The sequence below is a fragment of the Oryctolagus cuniculus genome, chromosome 12 (assembly GCF_964237555.1).
Source record: "Oryctolagus cuniculus chromosome 12, mOryCun1.1, whole genome shotgun sequence".
Lineage (NCBI taxonomy): Eukaryota > Metazoa > Chordata > Mammalia > Lagomorpha > Leporidae > Oryctolagus > Oryctolagus cuniculus.
Window position 1 is genome coordinate 39,776,721 of NC_091443.1, and position 20,278 is coordinate 39,796,998.

At 42.9% G+C, this 20,278-nt stretch overlaps 1 protein-coding gene across 7 annotated transcripts in view; it reads left to right on the forward strand.

Annotated features, from left to right (window-relative positions):
• Window positions 1-7,871: 7,871 nt before the first annotated feature.
• The window catches only part of RALGAPA1 (Ral GTPase activating protein catalytic subunit alpha 1), a 269,311-nt gene continuing 256,904 nt past the window's right edge, over window positions 7,872-20,278 (forward strand). For all 7 annotated transcript variants that reach the window (XM_051822764.2, XM_051822761.2, XM_051822766.2 and 4 more), the window contains exon 1: window positions 7,872-8,441. In XM_051822764.2, the coding sequence (XP_051678724.2) occupies window positions 8,336-8,441 (106 nt within the window). In that variant the 5' untranslated portion in view covers window positions 7,872-8,335. The remainder of the gene's footprint in view (window positions 8,442-20,278) is intronic.

Genomic DNA, 20,278 nt, shown 5'->3' on the forward strand with positions numbered 1-20,278 from the left:
TGGTCTTCCATGTGGGTGCAGGGCCCAAGGACCTGGGCCATCCTCCACTGCACTCCCTGGCCACAGCAGAGAGCTGGCCTGGAAGAGGGGCAACCGGAACAGAATCCGGCGCCCCGACCGGGACTAGAACCCGGTGTGCCGGCGCCGCAAGGCAGAGGATTAGCCTAGTGAGCCACGGCGCCGGCCAATGCTTTGGGTTATAATCTTTTTTTAAAAGATTTTATTTATTCATTTGAGAGGTAGAGTTACAGACAGTGAGAGGGAGAGACAGAGAGAAAGGTCTTCCTTCTGTTGGTTCACTCCCCAAATGGCCGCAACAGCTGGAGCTGTGCTGATCCGAAGCCAGGAGCCAGGTGCTTCTTCTTGGTCTCCCACACGGGTGCAGGGGCCCAAGTGCTTGGGCCGTCTTCTACTGCTTTCCCAGGCCACAGCAGAGAGCTAGATTGAAAGAGGAGCAGCCAGGACTAGAACCGGCGTCTATATGGGATGCCAGCACCTCAGGCGGAGGATTAACCTACTGTGCCATGGCGCCGCCCCCTGGGTTATAATCTAATACTACTTCAGTTATTTGTGGTTCACGTTGTGTCAGCAAAGTTCACTGGGAGTCCTTTTAGTTGATACACTCTTATAACCTGAGTGTGTGTGTGTGTGCATGTCTGCATTTAGTACTTTCTTACTTCTAGAAACAGCAAACTCTAGGCTCATCCTGCATATTTCCTACCCCAGTCCTAGATCAGCCATTGTTTCAAAGAACCTTTGTTCCTTTTCCTGGAAAATGGTATTTAAAACAATTCCAAGAGCCAGGTGCCAGTTGGCGGTTGCTGTTACTTTATTAATGTGCCATCAGCTCTAAGCTCTCAGCTGACAGAGCAAGGAAATGCCTGTGTGTGTTTACTAACCATCTACTTGCCCCATCTGTAAACATTTCTATATGTAACCGAGTCTATCTTAAGTGAAAGGTGCCAATGGGACGTCTCCAACTCCAACCCATTACCAGATGGGCCATTCTATCTTCCCCTTCTTGCTTAGCCGTAAACTGCCATTCCAACAACAAGAAACTTGGCTCCACCATGCACTATCCACTGAGTTAGTCATTTAATTCCAGTATGTAAGTGTAACAGAATCAGAATTGTTAATCCACACTGCCAAGAAAAATCCTTTATCCAGTACGGTGTACATAGTTATTTGCCTGTGACTTACAGATTCCACTCATTCCTAAACGAACACTTTCCCCCATCTTCTTCAGTGAGTTGTTTCTAATAAAATTAGATTCTTTTTTCTTTTTTCTTTTTTTTGTCACATTCTGTGTCCCAACCTTGGGTCCTCCAGCCTCCTATATGATTTCTGTTAATTTTCATACGTTAAGATTCATTCTTGGTGTTACAAAGTTTTGTTTTTTGTTTTTTGTTTTTTTGTTTTTTTTTTGTTTTTTTTTTTTTGGACAGGCAGAGTGGACAGTGAGAGAGGGATAGAAAGAAAGGTCTTCCTTTGCCATTGGTTCACCCTCCAATGGCCACCGCAGCCGGCACGCTGCGGCTGGCACACAGCGCTGATCCGAAGGCAGGAGCCAGGTGCTTGGACCATCCTCCACTGCACTCCCGGGCCACAGCAGAGAGCTGGCCTGGAAGAGGGGCAACCGGGACAGAATCCGGCACCCTGACCGGGACTAGAACTTGGGGTGCTGGCGCCGCAGGCGGAGAATTAGCCTATTGAGCTGCGGCACCGGCTACAAAGTTCTTTGATTACTGACAAAGACATAAGGTCATGTCTACAATGACAACATCAAGTGGAATCATTTCACCACCCTGAAGTATCTTTCACCTGTTCAACCCTCTCCTCCTCCCCTCTAGCCCCTGCAACCAATGATCTTTCACTATCACTAGAATAATTGCCTTTTCCAGAATGTCATATAATTGGAATTATACTGTGTAGCCTTTTCAGACCAGCTTCTTTCACTAAGCAATATGCATATAACATTCAACCACATCTTTCTGTGGCTTGATAACTCGCTTATTTTTATTGCTGGATAATATTCCATTATATGATGTACCATATCCATTTAATGCCTTTTATTCACCCATTGAAGGAATCTTGGTTTCTTCTAGTGGTTTATGAATAAAGCTACTATAACTTTATTTGTGTGCAGGTTTTTTGTGAGGACATATTTTCAGATTAGCTGGGTAATTGCCTTGCAGCCCTGTTGCTGGATCCTATGGTAAGACTATGTTTAGGTTTGTAAGAAACTGCCAAATTGTTTTTAAAAGCCAGTTGTGCCATTAACATTCCCGCTAGTTGAGAAAAATGGTCCTCTAGCTCCACAATTCTACCAACATTTGATGTTGTCAGTATTTTGGATTTTAGCCATTCTACTGTGTTTTAAATTTATTTATTTATTTTTTATTTGAAAGGCAGAGAGAGAAAGAGCAAGATTTTCCATCTTCTGGTTTACTCCCCAAATGCCCACAACAGTCAGGGTTGGGCCAGAACAAAATCAGGAGTCCAGGACTGAGTCTAGGTCTCCCACTTGAGCTCCTTCTCCAGCCATCACCTGCTGCCTCCTGGGGTGCACATTAACAGGAAGATGGAATCAGGAGCAGAGCAGGGCTCAGACCCAGGTTCTCTGATAGGGATATGGGCACCCCAAGCAGCAGCTTAATCACGAAGCCTCACGCCTACTCCATCTCAGTCCAGAACTCAAACCAGGTCTTCCGGTTGGGTGGCAGCAAGTAAGTCCTGAAGTAGAAAGTCTAATTAGGTCTCTAAATCTAAAGCTCCTACCTGAAAACACTGTACTACTACCCTAATTTCACAAAATCATGAAACAGACGTTTTGCGATTTTACTAATGAGAAAACATGAGAAAAATGAGAACTTAAATTTCTTGAATAATTCACTTTTTTTTACTATATCATAATGCTCCCTCAAAAAGCTTATAAGTTTGATGACATCAACTTACAAATCATCCATGTAGAAAATGAAAAAAAAATTGTAAACTTTTACCAATGAATTATAGAAGTATTGATGTTCACTACCATTAAGCACATAATTGTATTTTAACATAAATATGGCAAGTGTACTTCGTCTCCCTCCTTTGCTGGTTTTGATATTTTCTTCGCTTATCGGTAATGCATTTTATTTTGGACAAGACTCTTGCAGTGGGTGAAAACATTGGAGGAAACAAGCTTGCAAACAAGCTGGAACACCTTTAAACAGTTGGTGTTTTAGAGCAAAATTTCCATGAAAACGCTCATTGATAGCATTTAGAAGTTCACTGATTTTTCCCATCACTGTAATATGATATGTTGAATTTTCATTAGCAGAGGAGAAACTGACAACTCATCTTTTTATGTGGGGTGCAGACAGGGGAAATAGGATTTTTTTTTAAAGAACACAGGTACAGTAACAGCAAAGGAAAGCAAGAATACGTTTACAGAAAACTCATGGGGCAGCTGTTGTGGCACAGCAGGCTAAGCCTCTGCTTGGGATGTCCACTTTCCACATCAGAGTGCTTGGGTTCAAGTCCCACCTCCATTACGGAGCCAGCTTATGGCTAATGTGCCTGCGTGGCAGACAATGGCCCACGTATTTGATTCACTGTCACCCATGTGGGAGACCTGAATTGAGATCCTAACTCCTGCCTTTGGCCTAGCACAACCCTGGCTGTTGCAAGCATTTGGGGAGTAAACCAGAAGAAGGAAGATCTGTTTATCTGTCAATCTCTCAGTTTCTCTGTCTTTCAAATAAATCGAAATGTATGTTTATCTGCTTAAAAGTCTTTTTGATGTCAATTTGTAGCCCAAAAAAGGACTATGACATAATGAACACAAAAAACATGTATAAAATATTCTTAGTCATACATTTAGGACAGAATGGATCGCTGCAAATTCATTCAAACCATAGCTTCTAATTCCTCTCTCTGTTAGAGTCTCTGGGGACCACAGGTATGCATATATTCATAAACAAATCATGGAAATGTTTAATAAGATTACTTCCCTTTTTCTTGTCTTTTTCTCTTAGTTCTTTGCATATTCTCTCTTGCCTCAATCATACATAATATCCTGACATTTTAGGACCCAAAAAGCAATTTAACCTCTACAGTTGAAATAGATCAACAAAAAGATAAAAAATATTATACCTCAAAATCTAAGGTAGGCATAGAACATATTTCTACATGAGTCAAAAGCCTAGAAAGTGAGAGATCAGCTTTGCTTATACCCTGGCCAGCCTCTATTAAGCATTTTTTCCTCCCTTTTCTTGCTCTCTCACCACCACCTCTCCCCTGTTCTGGTGTTCCCCTGAAGTAGGTTACTGTCATTGCGCTGACAACTATTATATCTGAATAAAATCAGTGAGCATTTACTAAGTGCCTGCTGTTCCCTTGTTCTCTCCATTAGTACGTATGGATGCCTACACTATGCCTGGCACTCCTTGGGGAGAGGACATGCTCACAGACAACAGACAAAAACAGAAAGGGAAAGGGAGGGAGAAGGAAGAAGAAAGAAAACAGTGCTTAGGGCCATGGCAGAGAGATTACCACACAATATTAGGGAGACAGAGCATGGAATCACTACAGCGCAGAGCGTGGGGAACGCTGTGATGGAAAAATGGGAACTGCAGGACATTAGGAGAGGGCTGCAACATTTTTTCAGGAAGTAATTTTTTTTTTCCTTTTAAAATTCCAATCCCTAGTCAACCTAGCATAATATTTTAAATGTGGAAGTCATGGCTTTCTGTTGCAAGTGATTGAAACCCAACTCAAATTGGCTTAACTAAAAGACAAGATCGGCTTGGGGAAATCAGGGAAATTTGGATCCAAATGCCCCAACAATGTGATCAAGACTCACTTCCTGGGGCTGGTGGTGTTGTATAACAGGCTAAGCCTCCACCTGCAGCACCAGCACCCCATGTGGGCTACAGTTCAAGTCCTGGCTGTTCTACTTCCCACCTAGCTCGCTGTTAATGGCCCATGAAAGCAGTGGAAGATGGCCCAAATGCTTGGTCCCCTTCACCCATGTGGGAGACCTGGAAGAAGCTCCTGGCTCCTGGCTTTGGCCTGGCCCAGACCTGGGAATAAACCTGCAAATGAAAGATTCTCTCTCTTTCTCTCTCTCTCTCACTTTCTCTCTCTCTCTCTCTCTCTTTCTCTCACTCTGCTTTTCAAATAAATAATAAATACATCTTTTTCTAAAAAAAGATTTACTTCCTTTCTAACTGTCTCTCTAAGGAATGAATTTCCAAAGAAAACAGGGTGTGAAAAAGGCAAGCCAACCAACATATATGCATTATGCCAAAGTAGCTATTTACCTTTTATTTTTCCAGCTCTACTTCAGGAAGTTTAGAAAGTCAAGAAACCAGGTCTGCTTTTCCTTTGTCTTCCTAACAGACCGGGAGATACTGATCATAGTCACTCTGAAGTGGGTATAAGGCACCAACTATGGACATGATTCTAGTTTCTTGGAAGTCAGTTTGTCAGTGTGGGTTTTATTCACTGATAGGAAGTGCTATGCATCTCTTGACTGTAACACATATCCCTGAAAGAATATGTATCCACAAACATAGCAAAATACAACAAGAAAGATGTATTGATTGGGACCAGTGCCAGCATCCCATATGGGTCCTGCCTGCTCCACTTCTGATCCAGCTCTCTGCTATGGCCTGGGAAATCAGTAGAAGATGGCCCAAGTGCTTGGACCCCTGAACCTGCGTGGGAGACCGAGAAGAAGCTCCTGGCTCCTGACTTCGGATCAGCACAGCTCTGGCAGTTGCGGCCATCTAGAGAGTGAATCAGCAGATGGAAGACTCTCTCTCTCTTTCTCTCTCTTTCTCTCTCTCTCTCTCTCTCTCTCCCAGCCTCAGCCTCTCTGTAACTCTGCCTTTCAAATAAAATAAATAAATCTTACAAAAAAAAAAAGAAATTAAGCAAAATACAAAGAAGAAAATAAAAATCACACATAATTACACTTCGCAGACATAATTACAATTTTGAACTTTCACAATTTTGATTAATGTTTATTTTCAGTTTTGTATTACTTTAACTTTTTTTTTTTTTTTTTGACAGACAGAGTGGACAGTGAGAGAGAGAGAGAGACAGAGAGAAAGGTCTTCCTTTGCTGTTGGTTCACCCTCCAATGGCCGCTGCGGCCAGCGCGCTGCGGCCGGCATACCGCGCTGATCCGATGGCAGGAGCCAGGTACTTATCCTGGTCTCCCATGGGGTGCAGGGCCCAAGAACTTGGGCCATCCTCCACTACACTCCCTGGCCACAGCAGAGAGCTGGCCTGGAAGAGAGGCAACAGGGACAGAATCCGGCACCCCGACTGGGACTAGAACCTGGTGTGCGGGCGCCGCAGGCGGAGGATTAGCCTAGTGAGCCACGGCGCCGGCCTACTTTAATATTTTTACATGTCTTCTCATTTCTGAATTTTTTTAGAATTCTAAAAAATGGACCAACTGAATCAAAGTATATAAACATTTTAACTATTTATTTTCACTTTATATGAAAGGCAGAGAAAGATACCCATGTATTGGTTCACTCCTCAAATGCCCACTATAGCCAGGGACTGGAACTCAATCTGGTTTTCTCAGGAGGGGTCAGGGACCCCGAGCTTGAGCTATTATCTGCTGCCTCCCAGGGTACGCATTAGCAGGGAGCTGGGTAAGACGCAGAGGAGCTGGGTCTCAAACCAAGCACTCCGAGATGCAGCCTGCATTATATTTTTTTAAAATCTTCCTCCGGCTATTCTTTTTTAAAAGACTTATTTTTAAAGGCAAAGAGAGAGAAAGGAAAAGGCAGACAGAAGTCTCCCATGCATTGGTTCACGCCCCACCTGCCTACAACAGCCAGGGTTGGGCCTGTTGGAAGCCAGAACCTGGAAGCCTGAGCCGGGTCTCCCACACAGGTGGCAGGGTCCCAACTACGAGGGCCATTAGCCCGCCTCCCGGGTGCTCTGGCGTGGGAAGGCGAGATAGGGAGTGGAACCGGGACGCCAGCCCAGGTGCTCTAATATGCGATGTGGGTGTCCCAAGCTGTGTCTAACTGCAGCGCCAACGATAAACATTAAGTGTCTTGATATGTAAGGCCAACTGCATTTTTTCGAAGGTTTGTACTAATTAATGCTCTTTCCCAGCAGGCTACAGGAATGCCTGCTGTCACACTCATCTGAGGTACTAGTTGAAAATCATACTTTACAAATTTGACCGATAAAACATTATATTGTTGTCACAAAACAAGTTGAGTGAAAGAAGACAGATTAAAAAAGAGTATACAACGTTTTTTATATAAAACGCTGGAAAATGCAAATTCAAGAGTGACTGAAAGCAGATTAGTAGTTGCATGGGGACCAGGAGTGGGGCAGTGGGAGGGAGGGCTCCTAAGGGGGACAAGAAAAATACAAATCTGGGATTTTTTTTCATATTCTTTACCATATTTTTGGTCTGGAAAAAAATAAATATTCTCTTGGATTTATGTGACCTCTTTACGAGTTAAAAAAATTCCCATGAAAGTTGTCTAGAGTTGTTTTTTCCTGCGATTTTGTGCGCTGTGACAGCGTTTCCGGAAGGGCTCGTCTCTGGGGGCAAGATAATGTGGATTAAGTGGGACGTACTATAACCCTACATCGTTCATCATCACGTTGCAACACAAACAGAAATCTTTCAAATGAAATTCAGAGAAGGAAATACAGGGCCTTCAGAACTGACATCCAACACGCACTGCACATCTGCTCCTCCTCCTCCGGCTGCTTACCCAGGAAACCCAAGTGGAGAGGGCCACGGATGAGCTCACGCTGGCATGACGTCAAGAGCCTTGACGTCAGAAGGCGGTTGCCACGGGGACCGTTCGCCACCGACGGCAGAGTCGTGAAACCCCATCACCACACCGCTCGCCTCCGTTTCGGCCTCTGCAGGGTCTAAGCTGCTACAGAAGCTTTAACCTTAAGGGGGCCTCAGGGAGAGAGGAGTAGTGCTGCCGCCGCCGAGAGCTCTACCTCCGTGGCCCTGGGTCCTGGGCCCCGGCCTGTGGCGGTGAGCGGCGGCCGCCGGAGGCGAGCGGCGGCGGCAGCTTCGGCGGGCGGCCCGTCCGGGTCTCCCTCGCTCCGTGCGGGGCCCGGAGAGGGGAGCCGCCATATTGGAGCCGGAGCCGAAGGCGCCTTGGAGCGGCGGCGCGAGGCGGGTGGAGGTGGCGGCCCTGGCCTCGACCGGGGAGGAGTCGCCAGTGCTGCGGCCCGCGAGGCTGGGGAGTGAATGAGCCGCTCGGGCTAGTCGCTTCCCCGCCCACTCTCTCCACTTTCTGCGGCGGGAGGTGGCCGCGGGAGCGGCGGCGGCGGCGGCGGCGGCAGGATGTTCTCCAAGAAGCCGCACGGGGACGTGAAGAAGTCCACCCAGAAGGTGCTGGACACCAAGAAGGACGCGCTGACCCGCCTCAAGCACCTGCGCATCGTCATCGGTGAGGGGCGCGGGTGGCGGCGCCGAGGCCTGGGCTGCCCGGCCTTCCCTGCCCGGGAGCCCCGGGGGGAAGCTCCCTGGGGACCCGGCGCGGCTGCGGGAGGAGAGCGCAAAGCGACGCCTCGGTGAAGGCGACGATTTGGGGAAGGGGAGACTTGGCACTCGGCGGGCGCCGGTTAGCATTAGCGCAGGGATTTCTAATTTTGAAACAGGAGCATTACTCTGGAAACTTAGATGTTTAGGAACTTCGGGTGGACTTCGTGGTGCGGGTAATGCTGTTTGCAGGTTCTGACTGCCGTCCCCACCCGAGTGGAAGGAGAAACAAAATCCCCTCTCAGACAGTATAAAGCTTAATCTCTGAAGTTTGTTGGCAGGTGAGGGCAAGGAGGAAGCAGTTATACCTCTTTGGGAAGTGGGTGGTTCCCGAAAAGCTTGTGGGGAAGAGCCCCGCCCTGCTGTTAAGGCGTCTCGTTCCTCCTGGCTGTCATTTAGAGGAGAACTATTATTAGTTGTGGAAAACAAGGTAGTTTATTGCTTCCTTTGCTTCTCGAGAATTGTGTATAATTCCGTGTTTATTTAATTGTTTTGCCTCCTGCTGGCAGGCTAGACGGTGCTGTGAGTTTGTGATATAATGTAAAGGACTCTTTCTGATACTTGGTCATTTAATAGGCTGATAGAGACTGTCATCATCCTCACAGGACATCTGGCCCAGAACTTGTTGTTGTTGTTGTTGTTTTGAATTAGGAAATTTGAGCTGAAAAGGAAAATCGGTTTGCTGTGCAAACTGGGTTGGAATCCACCTGCCTGAATCCTAGTTCAGAGTTAATCATCTCCAGCTGGTTTCCTAATAAGCATTTGCCTTGGGAAGTGGTTTGCACGTAGTGATATAAGTCCTTGTGTGCACTGTTTCTCTACTGTGTACCGGTACCACCAGGATACCTCCCAAAATACCCAACACTTGGATGATGCTTTACTGCTTACAAGTTGAGTTCACATAAATTTTCATAATTAATCCTTGCAGTAAGCCTAGTGATGTAGTGCTCTGTTGTTTTTATTTGTTTGCTTTTTTTGTTTTGTTTTTTAACAAATGAGAAGCTGAAGTTTGGGAATGTTAGGTAGTCATCAGCTCCTAGGAAGCTGAGTCAGACCTGGGGCTCAGATTTTGTGTGTCTGGTTTATTATTATTATTATTTTTTTTTTTAAACTCTTCTGCATTTGTGACACCTAATCTCTATCACAAGCAAATTTTTTTCTTGTGGAATAGTAAGAAAACAGTTACATCCAGCTCAGTGGTATAAAAAGAAGCCCAGTTTTCAAGCAAATAGAAACTTTTCAATATAGTAGATATTGTACTTTTCTTGTTTTCATGCTACTTGAAGAGTTAAGTCACTGAAGAAAAGATTTGGCTGATAGTGGGACCTTGCAAGTGTGAATGTAGGAGATATATCACAGATAATGGCACTGTGAAACTGAACACTTAATGGAACTTGACACCTAACTTGAGACAAGCTGTAGGTTGTGTAATGGCAGAGCTATAAAGTTGAGTTCCAGTAGAGTATTGAGATTTCCTAAATTAACTGCCATGGTTCTGTAGAATTCATCCATACCTATAGAATGAATAAGAAATGCTTTATATTGCTATTAAGAGATAACAGGTGTCAGGTATTTTGTTGGGCCTAAGTTCCTCAGTTTGAAAACAAAACAATTTTAAAAAATCCTGTCTTATTTTTAGTAAGTTAAGGACTGTTTTTTTAGTATGACATCTTGTGTGTGTGTGTGTGTGTGTGTGTCTTTGGGGGTGTGTGTGTGATAATCATTTAAAATAGCCTTCAGAGCTTCAGATGGTGAGAATACTGCGCTGAGTGGAGGAGGTCCATGCAGAGAGACTGCCAGTCAGTGGTTGTAGAACAGTAGTTCAAACTGGGGACATTTTGCCCAACAGGAGAGAGCTGGTGAAGTCTGGAGCTACAACCTGGAAGAAGTGCTGCTGGCATCTAGTGGGTAGCAAGGATGCTGCTGAACAGTTTCCAGTGCAGAGGACAGTCCTTCACAGTGCTATTCCAGCTCTGAATCTTACTAATCTGAGGTGTAGGAGCAGGCATGTGGCACAGCAAGTCAGTCACCACTTGGGACGCCTGCACACCATGTTGGAGTTCCTGGTTCGAGTCCCGACTCCTCTGCTGCCAATCCAGCTTCTTGCTAATGTGTACCCTGGGAAGCAACAGAGGATGGCTCAAGTATTTGGGTCTGTGCCACTCACATGGGAGATCTGGATTGAGTTCCAGTCTCCTGGATTCAGCCTGACCCAACCCTGGCTACTGGGGAGTGAGCCAATGGATGGAAGATCTCTCCTCACTCCATCTGTTTCTCTCTGTGTCTATGAAAATAAAAAAAAAAATGTATTTGGCAAGGTTTAGAAACCTTGTCAAAATGTAAAAGGTGAACCTCCATGTATTGTGTTGAATTGAATAAAGTAGTCTATATTTTATTTTAAGTATTTATTTGAGAGGGAGAGAGACAGATGGATGGAAAATTCGCATCTCCTGGGCCACTCCGCAGAAGCTGTGACGGCTGGGGGTGAAGCCAAGATCTGGTAGCTCAGTCGAAGTCTCCCAGTCTCTTGAACCATCACTGTTGCCTCCCAGGGACTGCATGAGCAAGAAGCTGCAGTCAGGAGCTGGAACACAGGTACTATGGCATGGGATGCAAGTGTCCAAACTGCTAGGCTAAAACTTGCCCGTGTTTTATATATATATATTTTAACAATTTATTTATTTGAAAGCCAGAGTTACAGAGAGAGGGACGAACAGACAGATCTTACATCCCCTGATTCACTACCCAGATGGCCGCGATGGTTGGGGCTGGGCCAGGCTTGAAGCCAGAAGCTTCATCTGGGTCTCCCATATGGGTGCAGGGGCCCAAGCACTTGGGCCGTAGTCCGCTGCTTTTCCCAGGCCATTAACAAGGAGCTAGATCAGAAGTGGAGCAGCTGGGATTTGCACTTATATGGGATGTGGGCTTTGTAGCCGGTGGCTTACCTGCTATGCCACAATGCCAGCCCCATATTCTATATTTTTAAAAGGTTTCAGTTATTTTGCAGAATGCCAAAAACATGCTGCTTGGTGTCTTAGAGTTCCACTAGTCAGTAATCTGGGAAGAGCCACTTTGCATTATTTTGGAAGTAGGTAGGGTTTTAAATATGTTAATCCTGATGAGAACACTTTTGTTTTCAGAGTAACTGGATGTTGTTAGTTACAAAGGATTTTGATTTTTGTTTGGTCACACTTGAACTATATGAGACCAAACAGAACTGCCACTTACTCAGGATAGTTAATAGAATTCATTACATTCAAATATATGAGAACATGATCATAACTTAAATATCTAGTATAAACATTTTTCCTAACATGTGTTCCCACTGAAGTACAATTCCTACAAAATTTATAGGACCTAATTCTGAAGAATTTTGGTTTAAATCTGTGTTTGTTGACATTGCTGTGTCTGATTTGTAGGATCTAGAAGTCAGTGTTTTCTTAAGAGAAAAAGGCCTTAACTAGTTTCTAAAGTTTTGTATTGCTCTTTTCACCCCATTTTGCAACTAATATCCTAAAGATAATGATAGTAAATTAGCACATGTGCATTGCCTAACCTGCTTGGCATATTGTGGATATTGACTGAATGTTGTTTTTTTTTTCCACTTTCAAATGGCAGGCTGACTTTATTTAAAAATAAATGGACAGGGCTTATTTAGCTAAGAATATATTGATTATTGTTAGAGTATTTTTTCTGCCAGCTTTATTGAAATTAATTGGCAGACAGTAATAAAAATGTAACCAATTTTGACATGTGTGCCTTATGAAACCATCATAACAATCATATACCCAATCAAGATAACAAACCTAACTAGTCATTCAAAATAGTGACTGTATCTCTATCCCACCCCTCATTTCCTCACATCCTTTTGTAATCCCTTCCTCCCACCTCTGATTACATCCTTCCTATCTTCCTATCTTTCCCTGAGTAACCACCAATCTGCTGTCACTCTAGATTAGTTTGCATTTTAAAAGTTTTACATAAATTATGGTATATAAATGGAATTATACAATGCAGTGTCATTTTTTGGTTGGTTTCTTTTGCTAACCTAATAATTTTGAAATTAATCCATATTGCAGTACAGTGTGTCAGTAGCTCATTGCTTTTTATTGCTGAATAGTGTCCATGTGTGGCTATACACTAGCACAATTTGTTTATCCATTCACCTGATCATAGACATAAGGGTTGTCCTGGACAGCTACAAATGAAGTTACCCTGAAGTGTGGTTGTTACATAGACATATGCTTTCTTTTTTCTTGGATAATATCTAGTAGTGGAACGGCTGGATCATATAGCAGTTGTATGTTTAATTTTTAAGAAACTTGTCAGGGCCGGCGCCGTGGCTCACTAGGCTAATCCTCCGCCTTGCGGCGCCGGCACACCGGGTTCTAGTCCCAGTCGGGGGCCGGATTCTGTCCCGGTTGCCCCTCTTCCAGGCCAGCTCTCTGCTGTGGCCAGGGAGTGCAGTGGAGGATGGCCCAAGTACTTGGGCCTTGCACCCCATGGGAGACCAGGAGAAGCACCTGGCTCCTGGCTTCAGATCAGCGCGGTGCGCTGGCCGCGGCAGCCATTGGAGGGTGAACCAACGGCAAAAGGAAGACCTTTCTGTCTCTCTCTCTCACTGTCCACTCTGCCTGTCAAAAAAAAAAAAAAAGTTGCCAGATTTTTTTTTAACCTTTTTACAGTCCCACCATGAGAAATGAGAATACCACTTTTTCCACTTACTCACCAGCACCATTCCATGTGGCCAGTATTCTTAATTTTTGCCACTATGATAAGTGTGTCCTTAAAATTCACATTTCCCTGGTGTGTAATAACATGAATATGTGTTCAGGGGCTTATATGCCATTGTATAACTTGATTATTTCTGTTCAAATCTTTTTTTTTAATTTTTAAATTGAGTTTGCTTTCTTCAAACTGAAGGTTCTTTATATATTCTGGATACAAGTACTATATCAGATACATGATTTGCAAAGATTTTTTTTTCCAACTTTGGGTTGTCTTTTCATTCTCAACATTTTCTTTGAAGGAGTAAAATTCGTAATTTTTGCCATATATCAAGTTTTTCTTTTATGGCTTGTGCTTTTTGTGTTGTATCTAAATTTTCTGCCTAACCCAGGGTCACAAAGATTTTCTTACTTCTAGAAGTCCTAATTTTTTTAATAAGATTTTTATTTATTTGAAAGGCAGAGTTAGAAATCTTCCATGCACTGGCTCACTCCCCAAATGGCTACAACTGCCAGGGCTGGGCCAGGTGAAAGCCAGGAGCCAGGAACTTCTTCCTGGTCTCCCACATATGTGCAGGGTGCCAAGTACTTGGGTCATTTTCATTGCTTTCTCTGGTACATTAGCAGGGAGTTGGATCAGAAAGTGGAGCAGCCTGACGCAGTCAGCCATATGGTATGCTGACACTGTAAATGGCAGCTTTACCTGCTATGCTACAGCACCATCCCTGTTTTTCAATTTTTTTTTTTTTAAGATTTCTTTATTATTTGAAAGGTGGAGTTACAGAGGCAGAGAGATCTTCTATATGCTGGTTCACTCCCCAAATGACTGCAAGGGCCAGAGCTGGGCCAATCTGAAACTAGGAGCCTGGAACTTCTTCTGGGTCTGCCATGTGGGTGCAGGGGCCCAAGGATGTGGACCATCTTCTACCACTTTCCCAGGCCATAGCAGAGAGCTGGATCAGAAATGGAGCAGCCGGGACTAGCTGGCATCCCATATGGGTGCCGGTGGAAGTCCTGGTGGAAGATGGGCCTGTACCGACATGGGAAACCTCGAAGAAGCTCCTGGCTTTGGATCAGCTCAGCTGGCCATTGTGGTCATTTGGGGAGTGAACCAGCAGATGGAAGATGGATCTCATTCTCATTCTCTCTCTCTCTGCCTATCCTCTGTGTAACTCTTTCAAAAAAATTTTTTTTTAAATATTTTTTTAAAAAAGAGATTAATTTGTCAGTTTCTTAAAAAATAGAGTCAACAACTTGATTTTGATTGGGGATTTTGACTGAGATTGTGTTGAATTTATAGATTCTTTTTGGAACACTAACAAGCTAAGTCTTGTTGGAGGAAGCAACTGATTGAGGCCAGTGTCACAGATTGTAAAAAAAAAAAAAAAAAAAAAAAAAAAAAAATTCACTTGAGCATTCAGATAGAGTGAATAGAATTAGATTTATTGAACATATTGCAAGGGACCAGAACAGAGGCTGGCTGCTGCACAGAGTACCATAATCTGTGGGGTACACAGGTAACAGCAGCCTCCTTATAATTAGGGTGAGTTTGTTTTCTTGTCTAATAGTTTTCCCCGTTAGGTAATTTGCTTTTCTTGTTGGAGCTGGGAAGTTTTTGCTGTTAGCTAAGGACTCTTCTGCCCATCACGTGCCCCGGTGCGACCTCTACAAGTATGTTTCTCCATTTATTCAAGACTTTAAAATTTCACTCAGCACAGTTTTATAGTTTGCAGTGTGCAGGTCTTATATATCTGTTGTCAGACTTGTCCCTAAATATTTTCTACTTTTTAATGCCCTTGTTAATAGTATGGGGGGGAAGCCATTGTAATCCATAAGTCGTACTTTGGAAATTTATATTCATTAAATAAAAGTTAAAAAAAAATCAAAAAATCAAAAAAAAAATAGTATCTTTATATGTTTTACTTACTGTAGAGTAGGAAAAAACAATTTTTTGTATATTTAGCGTGTATCCTGCAACCTCACTAAATTCATCAGTCCTATTAGTTTTTTTGCGGGTTCCATTGAATTACTTTTATGTAGAGAATCACGTTGTCTGCAAATGAAGACAGTTTTATTTCTTCCTTTCCATTCTGAATGCCTCATTTCTTCTTTCTGCTTCATTGAACTGATTTGAACCTCCAATCCAGTGTAGAATAGAAGTGGTGAGACTAGACTTCCTTTTCTTCTCAGCCCTAGGGATGAACAACCAGTGTTTCATTATGCAGTATAATGTTAACTGTAGGGTTTTTTTAGATGCACGACATCAGGTTGAGAAAGTTTCATTTCACTCTGCGCTTTACTGAGAATTTTCATCAGACATGGTAACAGGTTAACATGGTGCTGTACAACACCACCAATTCCTCAGTTTCTATAAGAAAGAGCTGTTCCGGTTGTCTATTTCATCTTGAGTGAGCATTAGTAGTTTGTGTATTTCAAGGAGTTTTCCCGTCTACTTTCATCTAAGTTGTTAAACTTATAAAAAGTTTTTTTAATAATCCCTATTTTTACTTTTAATATCTGTGGAATACATGGTAATGTCATCTGATTCTGATATTAGTAATTTGTTTTTCCTTTTCTGGTCAATTTGATTAGAGTCTTAGCATTTTTTTTTTTTTTTAATCTTCTGAAACAATCTTTTTTTTGTTTTTACTGATTTTCCCTGTTTTTTTTTTTTTTCTTTCATTCAAGTGTGCTGTGATCTTGTTATTTTCTTTTACTTGGTTTAGTTTAACTTCTCTTTCAGTGTTGACTGAGCCTGGTAAATTGAGACTTTTCTTCTTTCTATGATAGGCATTTGGTGATACAAATTTTTCCCTAAGTACATCCTACAAATTATGATTTTATCTATTTTCAATTAGTTTCAAAATACTTTCTAACTTTTCTGATTTCTTCATTGATCCATGAGTTATTTACAAGTGTGTCTTTAGCTTCAAATATTTGTGGATAATCCAGTTACCTGTCCCTTACTCTAATTTGTAGATGGAGAACATACTTTTTTTTTTTTTTAAAGAATTCTAAGTTGATGACTTTTTTCTGTTTTTTTAAAATTTTCATTCCATTGTCTTCTTGCTTGCATTGTTTCTGATAAGAAGTCTGCTGTCCTCTATATCTTACTCAGTATTTTTTTAATCCAGCCAGATTTATTTTATTTGTTTTTTAAAAGATTTTATTTATTTATTTGAGAGGTGGAGTCACAGACAGTGAGAGGAACAGACAGAGGGAAAGGTCTTCCCTCTGTTGGTTCACTCCCCAAATGACCGCAGTGGCCGGAGCTGTGCTGTTCTGGAGCCAGGAGCCTCCTCCAGGTCTCCCTTGCAGGTGCAGCGGTCCAAGCACTTGGGCCATCCTCCGCTGTTTTCCCAGGCCACAGCAGAGAGCTGGACTGGAAGAGGAGCAGCTGAGACTAGAACCGGTGCCCATATGGGATGCTGGTGTTGCAGGTGAAGATTTAACCTACTGCGCCACAGCGCAAGCCCCCTTACTCAGTATTAAAACATGCCATTTTTTCTTCTGACTACTTTTCAGATTGACCTTTTTTTTTTCCTTTTCTTTGTGTGTGTGTGTGTGTGTGTGTGTGTGTTTGACAGGCAGAGTGGATAGTGAGAGAGAGACAGAGAGAAAGGTCTTTCTTTGCCGTTGGTTCACCCTCCAATGGCCGCCACGGGCTGGCGTGCTGCGGCCGGCGCACCGCGCTGATCCGAAGGCAAGAGCCAGGTGCTTCTCCTGGTCTCCCATGTGGGTGCAGGGCCCAAGCACTTGGGCCATCCTCCACTGCCATTCCCGGGCCACAGCAGAGAGCTGGCCTGGAAGAGGGGCAACCGGGACAGAATCCGACGCCCCAACCGGGACTAGAACCCGGTGTGCCGGCGCCACAAGGTGGAGGATTAGCCTATTGAGCCGTGGCGCTGGCCATGTGTGTGTGTTTTTATCAGAGTTACTTTTCATCACTGGTTTTGAACAATTTGATTATGATGTGCCTTGATTAGTTCTGTTGGTATTTCTTGGCTTGAGGTTCATGAGCTTCTTGGGTTTCTGAGCTTATAGTTTCATCAACTTTGGAAAAATTTTGTTTACTACGTTTTTGCCCACTTATATTCACTCCATAACTTTTGGGTCTTTGTTAATTAGCATATTAGAAAGTGTTAATGGGGCCGGCGTTTTGGCCCTGCCTGTGATGCAACATCCCATATGGGTACCAGTTCAAGTCCTGACTGCTCCACTTCTGATCCAGCTTCCTTCTAATGTATCTGGAAGGCAGTAGATGATGGCCCAAGTACTTGGGCCACTACACCCAGGTGGGAGACCTGGATAAAACTCTTGGCTCCTGGCTTTGGCCTGGTCCAACTCTGACCATTGTGGCCATTTGGGAAGTGAACCAATGGATGGAAGTTATCTCTCTTTCTCTATTTATCACTCTCTCTCTCTCTGTGACACCACCTTTCAAATAAATGAATAAATCTTTTTTTGAAAAGAAAGTATTAATATCAGATAGGTGTATTAGGAAGTATTAGTGTACTGGAAGATTTCATGATTCACTGATGTTCTTTTCCTTTTTTTGGATTTTTTCTTTTTTAAATTAAAATTTTTATTTATTTATTTGAAGAGAGCCAGAGATAGACCAACACAGAGAGATCTTCCATGCACTGATTCACTCCCAAAATCCTGCAACAACTAAGGCTGGGCCCTGTTGAAGTCAAGAACCTGGAACTCAGTCCAGGTCTCTCACATGGAAGGCAGGGACCCAAATACGGAGCATACCTGTTCCCTCCCAGGGTGCACATTAGCAGGAATGTGGAATTGGAAACAGAGCAGGGATAGATATTGCTATGTCTTGAAGTTTACTAGTCTTTTCTTTTGCTACATACAGTTTGTCTTTAATACTATATTTTTCTTATCAGAAGTTATGGTTTTCATTCTTTTTAGATTCTTTATTTTTTTAAAGATTTTATTTTTTAACTTTTATTTAATAAATATAAATTTCCAAGTACAGCTTATGGATTACAATGGCTTCCTCCCCCCATAACTTCCCTCCCACCTGCAACCCTTACATCTCCCGCTCCCATTCCATTCACATCAAGATTCATTTTCAATTATCTTTATATACAGAAGATCAATTTAGCATATATTAAGTACACGGAAACACAAAGTGTAAAATACTGTTTGAGTACTAGTTATAGCATTTATTCACATTGTACCACACATTAAGGACAGAGATCCTACATGGGGAGTAAGCGCACAGTGACTCCTGTTGTTGTCTTAGCAATTTGACACTCTTGTTTATGGCATCAGTAATCACCCTAGGCTCTTGTCATGAGTTGCCAAGGCTATGGAAGCCTTTTGAGATCACCGACTTCAATCTTATTCCAACAGGGTCATAGTCAAAGTGGAAGTTCTCTCCTTCCTTCAGAGTAAGGTACCTCCTTCTTTGATGGTCCGTTCTTTCCACTGGGATCTCACTCGTAGAGATCTTTCATTTAGGGTGGTTTTTTTTTTTTTTTTTTTTTTTTTTTTTTTTTTGGTCAGAGTGCTTGGCTTTCCATGCCTCAAATACTCTGCTGGTCTCTTCAGCCAGATCCGAATGTCTTAGGGCTGTTTCTGAGGCCAGAGTGCTGTTTAGGACATCTGCCATTCTATGAGTCTGCTGTGTATCCCTCTTCCCATGTTGGATTGTTCTCTCCTTCTTAATTCTATCAGTTCGTATTAGCAGACACTAGTCTTGTTTGTGTGAGCCCTTTGACTCTTAGACCTATCAGTGTGATCAATTGTGAACTGAAATTGATCACTTTGACTAGTGAGATGGCATTGGTACATGCCACCTTGATGGGATTGAATTGGGATCTCCTGGTTTTCATTTTCTAAAAAGATTTATGAATTTACAGAGTTACAGAGGGAGAGACAGGGAAAGATAGATCTTCCATTTGTTGGTTTGCTCCTCAAATGGCCTCAATAGCCAGGGTACGCCAGGCTAGGGCATATAGCCAGGGAGCCTAAAACTCCATCCAGGTCTCCACATGGATGGGCCATCTTTGGCTGCTTTCTCAGATGCATTAGCTGGGAGCTGGATTGGAAGCAAGAGTAGCTGGGACTTGAACTGGCATTAATATGGGATGATGGCATTGTAGGTGGCAGCCTAACCCTCTGTGCCACATCACTGGCCCCAGAAATTATATTTTTTAAGTAGTTCATTTTGGATATTTAAAAAAATTACCATCTATGTGTTTTCTTAACTTTTTGAACGTGTGAAATACAGTTAAAATTAGTATGCTTTGCTACTTCTATCATGCCTTTCAATTCTGAGTTAGTTTCCATTGATTATTTTCATCCTTAGTCATTCTTCTGCTGCTTTGTGTGCCTGATAATCTTTGAATTTTTAAAGATTTATTTTATTTGAAAGTCAGAGTTACAGAGAGAGGGAGAGATAGAGACAGAGATCTTCCATCTGCTGGTTCACTTCTCAAATGGTTGCAATGGCTGGAGCTGGGCCCATCAGGAACCAGGAGGTTCTTCTGGATCTCCCATGTGAATGCAGGGGCCCAAGCACTTGGGCTATCCTCTTTTGCTTTTCCAGGCATATTAGCAGGGAAGTGGATCGGAAGTGGAGCAATCAGCACTTGAACTGATGCCATATGGGATGCCAGCATCGCAGGTAGCATCTTAATCTGCTGTGCCACAGCACCGGCCCCAATCTTTGAATTTATGATATTGTGAATTTTACTTTCTTAGGTTTTTGGATATTTTTGTATTACAAATCTTGATTTTTTTTTTTTTTGAGTGCAAATTACTTGACAAGTTATTTTGAGTCTTTCTTTTGTGATTTGCTGGGTACGTAATCCATCTAGGATTTATTATTACCTGCTATGAGGCAATACCTTGCTGACTATTCTATCTTTTGCTCCATAAATTACAAGTTTTTTGTTTCTTTGTAGTCCAACTCTTGGAAATAGGCACTGTTTTTGGCTTTTGGAAGCACTTGGAACTGTTTACTGTAGTCCTTTTGCATGATTGTTTCTTTTCTCTT